Consider the following 15,539-nt stretch of genomic DNA (forward strand, 5'->3'; position numbering starts at 1 on the left):
TTAAAAATAATTACAAATGTTGGCATTTTCTGGTTAAATCTGCTGTTATTGATCCTGAGAAATGTCAGAAATTGACCCACCCTCTATTAGTTCCCCAAAACCATTCAAAACATTTCGAAATCAGCCATGCCATTTTTAAACTATTGTCTTCATAGGCCATAATGGTAACTCATGCTATAAAACACAACTTATGCTAATTGTGCAAATTGCCAAACATGTGCAAGTTAGCATCCAGCAGTTTCTATGTGCTGGGGACCCTGCTATACATTTCTAACATGACACTTTGGGGTACTCAACATTTCCAGGTTCACGATAGGACTATGAGATGGCAAACAGACTAAGAAGACACAGTATTGATATACAACTCCACTGTGTAACTGTTATTGCTCCATGTAATGAACTCATTCGGTCACAGTGCTGCTCCTGTATAGTTCAATGTAATATGAGGGGCTCTAATAAAGAAGAGGGAGGGGATCAGGCGTGACCCCGCTCTACTTACTTGCTCTTTCCTTTGTAAACTGTAGCATAGGATCCCTCTCCCAGTTTCTCCAGCTTCTCATAGGAGTCTGCCTTTCCAAACTTGGGGCTTGTAGGCTGAGGAAAAAAGAAAAAGTTTGAAGGTAATTCATGAGCAAGAATTCAGTAACCCAGATAAGAAGAGTCTCCGAGGAAGTGTTTAAGAGATATTCAAATGTGGAGGCTCCTCACTGCATCATCAGGGAGCTGGAATGACAGTGAGGAAGAGGAGGGAGGATTTCACAAAGTCCTTATGTAACTCTGAAGACTGCTTTCATATAACTGTCAGCTCATAACTTTTCATAGTCGACAGAAAGAGATAAGTGTTCAAAGCTCACTGATATAAAACGGGAAATATGTTCTACCCAAACGTATGCGTGTAGTAGAGCACTGATGTGGTAGATGAAGATGATCTAATGGTCCTTTCACTCCCTAACTGAGAGGTCTGGTTACAGTGAACCATGGAGTGCTTGACTGGTAGGCAGTGGCGGCCGGCCCATAGGGGCGCTAGGGGCCCCGCCCAACCTCTTCCCACATACAAAAAAAGATATAAAAAAAAAATAAAAAAAAAATATATATATATATATATTTTATATTTTTATTTTTAATGAACAAGGTAAATATCATACAATTGGTATCAGTAAAATGTATAATCTACAATAAAATCTCGTTTAAAATGGTGTTACGATGTCTAAAGTTACTGATAAGTCACATGTTTCCTGCCTGGCCTTGCCCGTGGCATTGGTTTATCATTACCGGGCGCCGTGCAAGGAGCCCCCGGGCCAAACAGCAGCAACCGGCACGTTGCAAAAGTCTCAATAGTAAACTGTGCCGCCGAAACATAATTTCAGCCAATCAGCGCCGTCAAATATTTTGGTCACGAGGGCGCTCACGTTGGCGCCCACGTTGGCGCCCGCGTTGGCGCTTACGTGCGTTGACGTGAGTTGTTTTTTAGACTCGTGAGTGACCAAGGTGACGCAGTAGTTGGATGAGAATGGCTTCGTGTGCAGGTGGAGTCGGCGGACCTCGGTCCGCACCCAAATCCGTGCAAGAGCTACTCTCCAATCCTTTCGAAAGGAGAAGTTTGGGAGATAAATTGATACTTAAAGACCTTGGACCGGACCAACCCGATTTGTATATATCGCAGCAAGCTCGTGAAAAAGACAAAACGTATCAACGAGGCTTCTCACGTAGCTGGTACACCAGAAAGGCATGGCTAGCTGGATGCAAACAGGTAAATGCTGTCTTTTGTTTCCCATGCTTGCTCTTCAAACAGCCGGGGACAGATACGATCTGTTCAGAAACTAGACAAAAGTTAAACAAGTACAAACCACAGACTGTCTGTGTCATGGAGAATACAGTCGCTGGTTTATTTATGTCTGTAGGCCGTTGTTGTGAGTGTGTACGGTCGGAGCATTTATAGCGTTAGCTTAGCCAAGCTCCATTTAGAAAACACGCATTTTAAAAGGGTTTTTCGCCTGCCGTCTGTCTGCAGACTTGTCAAAGCATTAATTCATGGTTTTTACTAACCGGTATCAGTATGTTGTTAATTCGGCATCATTTTGAAACGTGTATTACAATTAAATCACGGTAAAATATGTTCATCTTGTTGTAGTTGTAGCCCCCTTGCCAGCGATTCTCTCTCTAGTTTAGCATGCTCAGCCCGACTCAGCCTGGTTGTTCCTGGCCCTAGAACCACGATTTTATGGGGCCAGAAAAACTGTGAATTAGGACCCGCTAGCCGGTACTAGGCCAAGTGGAAACGCAACCAAAAACGGGCCCCGCACGGCTCGGCACTGTCTGTGTCATGGCGAATACAGTCGCTGGTTTATTTATGTCTGTAGGCCGTTGTTATGAGTGTGGAGTGAGCATATACAACGTTAGCTTAGCCTGGTCGACCCAATCTCCATTCAGAAAACAAGCATTTTAAAAGGTGTTTCTCTGCCGTCTGTCTGCAGACTTGTCAAAGCATTAATTCATGGTTTTTACTAACCGGTATCAGTATGTTGTTACGTCGGCATCATTTAGAAACGTGTATTACAATTTAATCACGGTAAAATATGTTCATTTTGTTGTAGTTGTAGCTCCCGAGCCAGCGCGTCTTGTTTGAATGATGCGAGTAAACACAGCTGGCAGCCGCGGTGAAACTCGAGCGACTAGAGCGATGCGATAGGAGCGTTTAGAGCGAAGCGAATATTCGCATCGCGTCCGGTCTGAACGCAGCATTAAAGCGAGCTCCGCGCTGCACTGGAAACGCGCCATTACATCACCAGAAGTCCTAATTTAAGGGGTCATTTCTACCAAAAAAATTGTTTTTACTCACTATATCAACAGCCCCACCAAAAATATTTTCCACCAGCCGCCACTGCTGGTAGGGACCAGAGACAGAATGAAAGCAGCATTTCTGTCCCCTCTCAGACTCTGCTGTTTGTGTTCTGAAGGAAAACAGATCAACCACAGGATTACTGACACCAGGGGCCTCATTTATAAACGGAGCGTACGCTCAAAAGATGGCGTACGCCAGTTTCTAAGCAATCTTTGCGATTTATAAAAAACAAACTTGACGGGAAAATGTGCGGTCCTCCACGCAAAGTCTGACCCGGCGTATGCGGTACGCACAAAAACGGGAGAGACAAGAAACTGCCACACCGTTGGCAGAAGGAAGAATGGAGAGAAATATGTGGAAATAATACCATAAATAAAATGTTACCTCTCATTTATCATATATGAAGAATTAATTCGCAAAAATTGATTGAAGTCAATCTTAAAATTATTAAACAAACGCCTGTTTGAGACTCCTCAGCAGTGGCGGATGGCCCATAGGGGCGCCGCCCCCCCTCTTCCCACATGTTTGATTGTCATTAAAAATTAAAAATAAATACATTTAAAAAATATATATATTTTCTTTTTTAATGAACAAGGTAAATATTATATAGTTGGTATCAGTCAAATGTATAATCTATAATAAAATCTCGTTTAAAATTGTTTTACGATGTCTAAAGTTACTGATAAGTCACATGTTTCCTGCCTGGCCACAGCGTGTATCATTACCCTCTCTCGTCTGGGCGGTAGAAAGGAGCCCTCAGCCAGAGCAGCAGCAGCCAACAAGCTGACTGTTGCTATATGTATACTATGCCGCTGAAACATAATTTCAGCCAATCAGCGTCGTCAGATCAATTTCAGCGCCCGATGCAGTCTGTGAGTTGTTTGGACTCGTATCCAAGGTGACGCTACAGTATAGTTGATGAGGATGGCTGTGTCTGCAGGTGGAGACTCCGGTGCTAGTGGATCGCCGGTGCTGTAGATTAACATTTACATGCTTATTGTAGTTGTAAGTGCAATGCCTGTAGCACCATGGAGCATATGTGTGGGCTGGGCCTGTGTTTTATAGGAAAGGAGTGAGCAGAGGGTCGAGTTGTCGATTCTTGTTCAGTTTTCTGTGACTCCTCACCCTCTCAGACTTTGAGTTGCGAGCGCTGCTAAATAGACGCGCTACCATGGAAACCAAACAATGGTGTGTAGCTGTATTAAAGTCCGAGTGGAAAGGAGTCGTGAGTAAATCTGATTTTGTCAGAAATCGGGAGAAATATGATCCCGGGAGGAAACCGGAAGAGGGCAGTGAAATCGGGAGTCTCCCACGAAAATCGGGAGGGTTGGCAAGTATCTCACACTCTCACACACACACACACACACACACACACACACACACACACACACACACACACACACACACACACACACACACACACACACACACACACTGTTCGTATTTAGTCTCCTGATTCTAAATGGGAATTAAATCATTTTAGTGTTCCCAAAGCACCAGTGTTCTGCAGTTTGTGTGGGCCTTCAGAGATGGAGTACTCGAGTGCCGATTTTTCGGACTCGTGACTTGACTCGGACTCGCGCACTGATTGACGCGACTCGGACTTGGACTCGTGAATTCTCGCGCGATGACTTGGACTCGGACTCGTGAATTTTCCCCCCCACGATGACTCGGACTCAACTTGTACATTGAGACTCCGACTCGGACTCGAGCAAGTTTTCTCTGGAGTCTGATGTCCTCTATCCTGACTTGTGCACCTGTGAGACGAGTTCACATACTGGCCCCCGCTGTTCCAGTGACTTGGACTCGTGAATTGGTGACTTGACTACAACACTGACTGTTGCACAGTGTATACTGTATAAACTATGTCCAGGACAAGGTATTTGGAAGTTTTGGAAGATTCATAGCTAACCACACTACAACCCCCCCCCTCTAACAATTTAAGGGGTCATTTCTCAAATTTCTCTTCCAGGGAAGCATCACACCCTAGTGTGGTTTTGTCACCATTTCCATAGCCCCACCAAAAATAGTTTTCCACCAGCAGCCACTGCTCCTCAGTGCACACAGAAACATAACTTGGAGAAATAAATAAATACGGAAATGTTATTGATCCCCCCTCGATTATATTCTCATAAATGATGCGATATGCAGAATTACGTCTAAACTGAGGCCGTTTTGCTTTTCTATAGGTTGTATAGATACGAACATGGTTTTATATAGCCTACTGTTTAATCCTGTTTTATGCCGTTTGCTAAGACTTGATAAGTCGCTCGTAAAACACAGGAGGTATGGAAACTAAGAACACCATATTTGGTAAATTGTACAGCTAATATAACACAACACATTAGTTTTATTTCATCTAACTGGTGGATATAGAGTTACTGCGGGGAGGTTGAGACGCACAGGCTGCAGTGGAGACGCTGCGCACAGCTGATGGACAGCTGGAACACAAACCACGAAAATAATTCAGATCCAGTCGTCATGACTCCACTCCGGAGGGATTCCCCGATCATTTCTTACAGTTTCTCATCAAGGGAGGTCTCCTGTCCCTGGCACAAACACACTGACACACTGCCTGAGAAAGATTATGTGTCATAAACTTTTTTTGGACCACTTATTTATTTATTTTGGTGACGATCCAACCTCATTGCTGCTACTCTGGTTCCAACTGCATCCACCAAACAATGTGATTAGTCTCCACCTCCCCAAAAGAACCAAAATCTGACACGGGGTGTTTCTCAATGTCGAGGACGCTTCCTTGGTAGGACATGTCTTCCGAGTCACTTCCTTCAGAAGCGAGGCAAGAATCGTTCCTAGCCTCGGAAAACGAAGAATTGTGGAACAGGCTAACAGGTGTGCAGGTGTGCGTCATATGCGAGGCCCCGCCTTAAATGGAGCGCGATTTCCGCCAAAGATTGGAAAATTGGTCCGTGCGCAAAGCATTGTGGGGATTTTAAGACCGCGGAGGATACACATGTGCAGCCTCGAAATGTTTTGCTACGAAGGACGCCGGGCTCTGTGAAATTCCAAGGAGCCTGGACATTGGAACATTCCTTCGGCGGGACTCGATGACGTAGCATCCTTGAAATAGTGGCTCTGGAGCATCCTTCCTTGACATTGAGAAATACTGTGCGATGTCTTTTTTAGCTGTTCTGTCATCATTTCCTGCGATCTTCTTCATGCAGTCAGTCAAAATGAATATTAATACGGGGCGTTTCTTTGACTATTTATAGGCAAATATGGGCGTTACGTGAAACCCGCAAAAGCTGCGCGGCATTTCTAGTTGATTGTGATTGGGAAACCGGCGTAGGACGTGCCGTACGCACTTCCTACGCCGGTACGCAGTGTTTTAGAAATCGAGATATTTGTGTGCGTATTTATTTGCTTTGTCCTACGTAAGCCACCTTCCCACGTGAATCCTACGCAAAGCTTTATAAATGAGGCCCCTGACCTGGGATTCACAAACTAATCAACTTTTAAATCCATCCACTGTTTTGGACGATCAATGAATCAATCTAATTTGATTTATAAAGCCCAATATCACAAATGATTTGTCTCAGGGGGCTTTACAGTTTGTAAAAAAGACACCCTCTGTCTTAAGACCCTCGTATCGGACAACGAAAAACTTCCAAAGAAAACCCCCCAGTTAATGGAGGAAAATGGAAGAAACCTCGGGGAGAGCAACAGAGGAGAATCCCTCTCCCAGGACGGACAAATGTGAAATAGATGTTGTGTGTAAATTAAAAAGACAATACATTTACAACATACAGTAGGTAGTCCACATTTTTTAAAGGATAGTGTGTATATATAAATAAAAACTAAATGAAGATAGCTCCAGGTGGATGGTGGATGAGATCTTAAGCCATCTGTGTAAGATATGTATATTTATGCAAATCATTTGAAAACCATGGTAACACATATATCCTTATGCAGGCTTTTGCCTCATCAATTATAACTTTTAAAGTGCAGCGTTTTAAACATATATCCTACGGTTAGATTCATTTAGTCCATTTAAAGAGTCATTTCTCATATTGCTTCACGAGAAGCCTTTTTTTATCTGTCTCTTGTCTGCAATTATTCATAACAAGATGTTGATTTAAAGTCTAATTTCACTAGTAGTCGAATGCTTAAAATCAATCAGCGACAAGATACAAAAGACTGCTACAAGCTATCATGTAGAACACTTGTCAGCCGCACACACTTCCCCCCCCCCCCGATCTTTAGCCTTCAGTTTAGCGTCATGTGACCATGGTGCAGTTTGTTTTTAGCCTTTAACTTCTGGAGGTTGCATTTACGCCTCAATAATTGTCTTTGGGCAGAATCTAGGAAAGCCCACTTCTTTTTGTCGAGGCGAACAGTTTGATTCCTCGGTCGGCCATGTTTCCAAGTCAAACAGATGGCTCACTTCTCCTTTAATGCAAGGGCTAGGCATCAAATGTTGGCTTCCTATAGTAGATGTACATCAGAATGTGTAATGTAATTTCAAGCATGCTACGTCATCGAGTGCCGCCGAAGGACTGTTCCAATGTCCAGCATACTTGGGATTCTACCGAGCCCGGCGTACTTCGTAGCGAGAAATGTCGAGGCTGCACATGTGTAGGCTCTGTGGCCTTAAAATTCCCACAATGCTTTGCGCACGGACCAATTTCCCCAAATCTGTGGCGGGGCCTCTCAAATGAGGCACACCTGCACACTTGCTCGCCTGTTCCACTCTTAGTTTTCCGAATGCCAGGAAGTATTCTTGCCTCGCTTCTGAAGCAAGATACTCGGCAGACATGTGCTACCAAGCAAGCGTACTCGACATTGAGAAACACCCTTGGTCTTTCGGGGACTTGAACCGGTGACCTTCTGGTTCCCAAGCCAAGTCCCTATGGACTTCGCCACCACTGTTTGTACGCAGTCTTCAATTAACCGTATGAAGGAATACAGGGGATCTTTAGTTTTGGATGGAAAAAGAGCCTGACTGCCAGGAAATACACCTTTGAAGCCTCGTATGGGCATGCTACCTTCGACTTTGGGGGTTGGGAGTTGAATTATGCATTGGAATCATTCTGCATTTCAGTCACGTTATGCTAATCTCCAACAAATCAGCACCAATACCATCAAACCACTATAGAAAAAGTATTTTGACTTGTACTTCTGTTTCTACTCTAAATGACTAATAGGTAGATGAAAATGCACTTATATTCACATCTAAATACAGATTAGCCCCGCCTCCATTGTTTCCAGCAGAATTTGATGCCATTAATAATGTATACATTATAGTTTATATGTAATGTGATCTGTGTACATCCAGTCTGCTTTTACTTGGACACGGAAAGTAAAGGCTGCTCTGACTGCATTATTTCAAGCAATACGAATGTTTTATTATGCATTTTGAAATGCATTTCCAACACATAATATTCAATCGGTTCTAACCCTTTTACTTCCACTGCCAAAAACACAAAAACCATCATGAAATATTCAGGACAATGCAACATTAGAAATCATTGCAATCCTGCTTTACTGGTATCTCTGCCTATTTGCCATTTTAATACTTTAAACATATTTTCAAAGTTCCCCAACAAATAAACTAATTACTAGAAAAAGTCACCATCTCTACCAACACACTCTCTCAGCACTACAAGCTGAGTTTCCATGGTAACCCTGGTTCATATTTCTCCTGCTCTGTCATTTCTCTTTCCTTTGGGAAACATTACATACTGAGACGTTTTTGCGGGGTGGGGGGAGGGGGGCGGGTCAAGATACTTGGGTATGTAACAATCTATAATTTGGTGATGCTGATTTTACATTCTGTAATTGTATGATATCAAGTTTGTGTCTGTCTTCCTGGAAGAAGGTTTTGCAATTGAAAATGATGATTAAGAGAACAGAACGTTTGCATTTCCTCCATAGATAATAACATGCCTTGTGTGCCGGGGGAGAGGAGATGATGTCATCTCTGTGGGATATGTCCAGTCACAAGCGGCCATGTGACCACTCAGTCACAGAGTCACGGGTCACTCATCTCATGACTCAGCATGTATAAGCAGACAGATGAGTGTGAGGAGATCTGTGCTACTGTAGAGATCTGTATGCCGTGAGCCTTTTCAGAAATAGATTAATTTAAGACTCAATAGGACAACTCTTTGACTGGATTATTGAAATATGTCTTAATGCTATTAATGCTTTCAACTTTGGAAGCACTTTGAAATGCCTTGAGTTGAAAGGTGCTGTATCCATGAGCGTGCCTCGCACAGGAGGGATGTGCTTTTTAACATTTGATCTCCTTTAGACGTTTGGGGGGCTTTTGCTCACTTAACTTCAAATCATTTGTATCATTTTGTAACCAGAATATTAGTTCTGCTAATGTTACGCATGACTTTATCATCAGGTGTCCGATTTCAGATGGTGTACTTACACAAACATGCTCACATAAGGATAAAGAGGATCGATCTTTAAAGGCTAGCTGGAGTATTGATCAATCGAGTGTTTCACAAATTGTTTCTTCAATCTATGATGAATTAGCATTTTACCAATTCCAATTCCCGTATCGCATAGTCAGCGTTTTTTTAATGTGTTTTTGTTTAAATGTGTGAAATAAAGTCTGTGGTTAACACAAACTGAAAAGATTTCTAGATTTGGTTCTACGACACAAAATACAAGCGAATATGTCCAAAGCTTCAATGTGTTCTGTTCATGTACAGTACATCAACCTGTGTGTGAAATGTCCCCAGGGGGGATTCAGAAAGTATATTGACTTTACTTCTTAACATGTGGATAAGTATCATCACTAAGTGAGAAATTGCCAACGGTCTTATTTTCTGCAATATTCCAATGGAACGATACCACAGCTTCTGCTAACTTCAGGGTCGGCCTACAGCACACGTCATCACTGCAGCACTCTGTTCTACTTCAGATCCAAACTACATCAGTGTGTACGGTGTGCAGCACTCTGTTCTCCTATAGCTGTAGCCGTCATAAAGCCGTCTTCCTATGTGTTCACGGTGTGTGTACGGTGTGTACGGTGTGCAGCACTCTGTTCTCCTATAGCTGTAGCCGTCATAAAGCCGTCTTCCTATGTGCTCACGGTGTGTGTACGGTGTGTACGGTGTGCAGCACTCTGTTCTCCTATAGCTTAGACATCATAAAGCCGTCTTCCTATGTGCTCACGGTGTGTGTGTGTGTGTGTGTGTGTGTGTGTGTGTGTGTGTGTGTGTGTGTGTGTGTGTGTGTGTGTGTGTGTGTGTGTGTGTGTGTGTGTGTGTGTGTGTGTGTGTGTGTGTGTGTGTGTGTGTGTGTGTGTGTGTGTACGGTGTGCAGCACTCACAGAGCTGGGGCTGGAGTGCCGGCGCAGTTTGGGTGACTCCTTGCTGGCGGACGTGGTCTTGGCGGCGAGGCAGGCATTGTTCTCCGAGTGGACCCTCTTCACCTGGCTGACGGGCTTCTCGAAGGGGTCGAAGCCGCTCTGCGTGCGCTGCACTCTCACCTTCCTGTCCTCAGGTATGGTGTCCAGGGGCTTGATGACAGAGTCTGTTCCCTGGCAGCTGCGTGTGGACATCTTTGTGACACATATCTGTGAAGACGGGAGAGCAGAGAGAAGATAAAAGCATTAAAGAGGAAGACCCATCTGCGACCGTCAGTGAGTGCCCCTGCTATAGATCCTGTTTTTAATCTCAGTCAGTCGTGGTCTCTTCCTCCCTGTGGAGCCCTGCTTCTACCTCTCTGCTGTAAGAGAGCCTTTCATCTGCCTCTCTCTTCTCTGATCAAAACAGATACAGCTTCTGTCGGCTTCACTGCGCACACACATCTCCGACACACACCCATTCACTTGAGCAGCCATGCTCCAGAATGTCTCCGGCAGGGCCCACGCAGAGCCGTGCACACTCCCCGTCCATCTCCAGAAACAAAGGCCCCACCAGCTGCTCCCCCTCCACGGACCGTGTGTAACGGACGCACAAGACGCAGGCGGCATGACATGTTTTGCCACGGCTCCCTCCAGATTAAATATTTAGGCCTGGGCTCCCCTCCAGGAAGAACTTCTAATTACTTGAATACACAGAGAGGAGTCGTCTTGCAGTCTCCGACTTTTTAACAGGGCCGGGTTTCATTGGACCAACACGAGTTATTCCCACTGGCCTCCTCTGTCGTGCCAACATGGACAACTCTGATAGCACATCTTATTGGTGCTGGGGTTTACTACAGTATTACTTTACATTATTCTTATTTTTAAATGCATATGAAAACACACTTCCCACATGAGCTGATATGTTACATGAACAATATCAGATACAATAATGCAGTTGCCCCCATGATTGTTTTGTATATATAATTGTTCTGCTCTAACAGACAGCCATCTTCTAGCTGAACTCCATTCTATGTATTAAGCACACTAATGGTTACATTGTTTAAATATATTCAGAAAATTACATTCAAACTATTTATCAGTTACCTATAATAGGTTTATCTAAAACTGTCAACATTATCAATCTGTTAGTTGTATGAAATGTCTTAGAGCTGTTTACAGAGGACACAGATTGAACATTAGTCAACAACAGCGTCGTAACACCCTCGGCTGAAGTAGGGATAGTTGGCGGAGGAATCAAGTCACCAGTTTTAACTATACGGGTTATTAGGATTTGATATATTCATTATTACAATAGGTTATTTTATGTTTTGGAATTTAAAATGTGCACTTTTATGTATTAATGCACCACATCCCGTTTTTGTCTCTCACCAAAATAAAGCGAAGGAGATCCAGAAAGAACAACTGAATAATACGTCTAACCGAATGCATGTGAAGTGGGCCAAAACATACACAAGATGTAGGAGGGGAAAAGAGTGGTGCTAAACATGAGCCCTGATCAGACAGTCCTCAGTGACAGCGTCTGAAGCAGAACATACTCACACTGCACTGCATCGATACGGCATGAGGGTCTGGGGAGGGGGTGTTCTCTCTCAGAGGCCTCCATCAGAGGGGCTGAGCAGAGGCAGCGACTTTAACACAACTCGATGAAGAGTTTCTGAAAGTCCGACCACTCTCTGAAACTTGAACCAACTGCAATGCGTGAACCAGATACTGTAGGTGTAATTCAATGTAGTAGATTCATTTCAAAGTATATTGATTTGAGTTGTAGGGTTAGCATAAAAACATCAGTTTATAAAACTGTATATATTCCTAGAAAGTGCAAAAGTACAGCTCGACCTCAGCAAGGCCGAAAGAAGTACTGATTCTCTTGAAGGTGTGCGACTGTAACATCTGGTGTTGGTGTTGTGTTGCCAGCCCAGTCTTCACGACTCATTCTATGAACATGAAGATTATTGCAAAGGTAGATATATACACAGATTGGCAAATACTTTTCTACAAAACGCACAAATTCCTAATCCTAACTCCTAAATCCTAATCTTTTATGTAAGAGCGCCAATCCTTTGCTCTTTATGGGTGATATAACTAAGATAGCATTTGGAGATCTTTTAAAAAGTAGCTTAGAAATTGGAAAAATGCAAAGGTTGTATTGGCTTTCAACAGATTTGGTAGCCAGTACCATTTATGATCGGGTTCTAAATTAGTAAAATTGCCAGACTCGAGCTCAATGGTCAATAAATCCAATATTCAATCTTAAATTCCTTATCTTTATTTATATAACCTCTGATTTCTAAAGACAGATAGTGACGTAGAGAAAGCGTACTCAGCGCCACAGCGGTTAAAAGCACGGACTGACTGAACACGGGGACTGGGGTAACTTCAACGTTTTACAAAGTGTGGATCTACCAAGGTGAACAAAACAACTTCCAAATGCAACATCTGTGGGAGGCTACTGTTAACCAAAGAGAACAAGCCCCTGCTTAAATATGTGTCCACCATCCGTCATATAGAACTCAGAACGTGTGTTATTTTTGATGTTATATTTGAGAGGAGGGAGTGCTCGGCCTCGGCCTGCTGCCGCTGTAACTGCCTCCTGCGAGCCGTCAGATGTTAGGGCCTGAAGCAGTTCAACAACCTTTTTGCCTTCAGGTAAAATGATTTATTATCAATTATGAATCTGCTGAATGTCTGCCTGACATCTCTTAGTGGGTGTCTGCAAACCACTTAAAGCTCAACCTGAACATAAAGCTTTCTCTTTCAGGTCGGACTCTCTCATCCACGACCTGTTAACAGCACCTCTGTCTTTCTGCCGGACAACCGACTGTCCTAAACTACTGCAAACAAACACATCTGCTTCAGGGCGCTGCTACTGGCCTATGGTGCTGTGAATGGATCGGGTCCTTCTTAATTCCAGGAAGTGTTTCAATCAGGGGTGTCAGACTCAATTTCACCGCGGGCCACATCAGCATTATGGTTGCACTCAAAGGGCCGGTTGTAACTTTAAGACTATACAAATATACATAAATATATAATATATATATAAAATAATGTATTATACTACATTACTGCCTCTGCATTATCAGATAGGGTAATAACTTCATAATTAACTACGTCTGAAAGCAGAAGTCTAGGGCAAATAATTGTAAGTCTTTTCAGTGTGCATGTCACAAAATGAGATGCATTGTGGGACATGTAGTTTAAATGGCGGTGTGCTTCTGTAAAGCGGCATGTAACCATATAATAAACTTATTTTATTCTTTGCAAGCTCTTGCGGGCCACATCAAATGAATTCCTTGAGTTTGACAACCCTGTTTAAACCATACACTACATTATGCGCACTTTGCTTCGCATCGGCCCATCGACTCACCACTTCTTCACTGCTAGTTTGACCCAGATACCTCTTAACTAAAACAAGGCTGTTGGATGTAATGGCTCCAAAATGTTGGAACCAGCTCCTGTTATTAGCAGGACCGCTAAAGATGTACACATCTTCTGTCGGATAGAGTCAAGACCCACCTGTTTCAACTCCACACTGGCCATATAAAAAAACTAACAAAAAAAACCCTCAATTTTGTACATAAGCCGCTTTCACACCAAGTACTTTGCCGTAAGAGCCGATCGCGTTCACACCGGAATAAGTTCCCTGAGGGAGGATTAGGCAAATGAAGCCGCTGACGTCACTTCTTCTTCTTCTGCTTTGGGTTTACTGGCAGGCCGCAAACAACTTCACGGCGTATACTGCCGCCCAAAGTCCCCGGACGGAAGTCCCCGGAGTTAGGGACTGGCCTCCCATCAGCTTCTACTGAAGCCTTCCGAGTAAATCGCCAGAACGCCGACACCTCCTCATCTCCACCGCTCCCATGTTTTATTTTGTGTTGCCATAAGTTAGTCTCTCTCCGTTGGTGCGCGGGGCTAATGCTAATAATGCTAATGCCAGCAAATACAATGGCGGCTATAATAAACTTTTCAGTTTTCAGAGTTTTACGGGGCGTGGTTTGCAATCCGCCCAGCCAATAGAAATTGGAACTTTTTTCTCCCCAGGAAAGTACCTGCTCTCTAGCAGGGACTGAAAATGGGGGAAAAGTTCTCATGAACTAAGTTCTCTTTTTGGTGTGAACGCAAAATCCCAGGAACTATCGGAACTAAACGGGAAAAGTACTCCGGTGTGAAAGCGCCTAGCCATTCGAAGTCACTTTGGATGCTGTTCTTCCATGCATTTGTTCAACAAGTCAAGGAAGTAGGATATAAATATATACTACAGTTAAATGTCTGTTAACATATAAACTCCAACAATGTGAGAGCAAACACAAATACATTTAAAGTAATGCTGGTAAAAAATGTCATAAGGTTGTGCCAAAGAACATTTAGGGTTAGGATTACATGGGTAAGGTAACTATGTGTATGTTAAAGTGGAACATGATTATGTAATTATACCAATTAAGAGCGTAAGCACACGGACACTCTGACTTTAAATAAATGTATTATGTCAGCACATGTGACATAACTGTTTTAGGTTTTTAAATCAATAATATTAAGTTGAATCTAATTGACTTTTTATTTAAACTAAATATTATTGCTTTCAACTAACCTAATACAGTTATGTGACATGTGTTGACATAATACATTTAATTAACGTCAGCGTTTCAGTTTCTTCAGTGTGATAGGAAGACTTTGCTCATTGGTTAAGGCAGCCTGGTCCCTGGCTTTCCTCTGGACGAGGGTTACCATGACAGGAACACCCTGCTCGGATGCAATTACACCGTATCGATTGTGGTTGAAGGACTACCTCTTTAATCATTACAACCCCCCCCCCCCCCCCCCCCCTGTAATACCAACACACACTCAAACACACAGGTAAACAGAGGATGATGGACTGTATTGTTTTCCTATCTGTACTTCTGTAGTGACCCCCCAGCCCCCCAGGGATCATTGAAGATGAATCTTATCTAGAGTACCCGTACAGTAACGGGAAAGGTAGGCACAGCGGCAGGCTAATGCAGCGTCTCCAGAGAAGTAGAGAGTGATGACATTAGCTTGACGGATGACAAGAGGCAATCAGCCTTGAAGTCTACTGATGTGCTCTGCAAACTCATACTAACTGTGCCGACGCTTTTCCATTTCACTGAGACAAAGCAGGGCTATCGGCTCGCTGCTCGCCATCCTGGGCTCAGGACGACAGAGAGACGACAGCCAAGAACGGGAAAAACACCTCATCCTCCTCTTTGTGTGTGTGTGTGTGTGTGTGTGTGTGTGTGTGTGTGTGTGTGTGTGTGTGTGTGTGTGTGTGTGTGTGTTTATCAACACCTACTGTACATTTGTAGATTACACTTATTCATAAGAAACGTAACACTT

At 43.4% G+C, this 15,539-nt stretch overlaps 1 protein-coding gene across 3 annotated transcripts in view; it reads right to left on the reverse strand.

Moving 5' to 3' along the window:
• cdk14 (cyclin dependent kinase 14) overlaps positions 1–15,539 on the reverse strand; it is a 257,958-nt gene that overhangs the window by 161,551 nt on the left and 80,868 nt on the right. For all 3 annotated transcript variants that reach the window (XM_034102038.1, XM_071205779.1, XM_034102039.2), the window contains 2 exons: positions 10,152–10,397; positions 500–594 (listed from right to left, as the gene is read on the reverse strand). In XM_034102038.1, coding sequence (XP_033957929.1) covers positions 500–594; positions 10,152–10,397 — 341 coding nt within the window. The remainder of the gene's footprint in view (positions 1–499; positions 595–10,151; positions 10,398–15,539) is intronic.

Source organism: Pseudochaenichthys georgianus, chromosome 16 (assembly GCF_902827115.2).
Source record: "Pseudochaenichthys georgianus chromosome 16, fPseGeo1.2, whole genome shotgun sequence".
NCBI classification, from domain to species: domain Eukaryota; kingdom Metazoa; phylum Chordata; class Actinopteri; order Perciformes; family Channichthyidae; genus Pseudochaenichthys; species Pseudochaenichthys georgianus.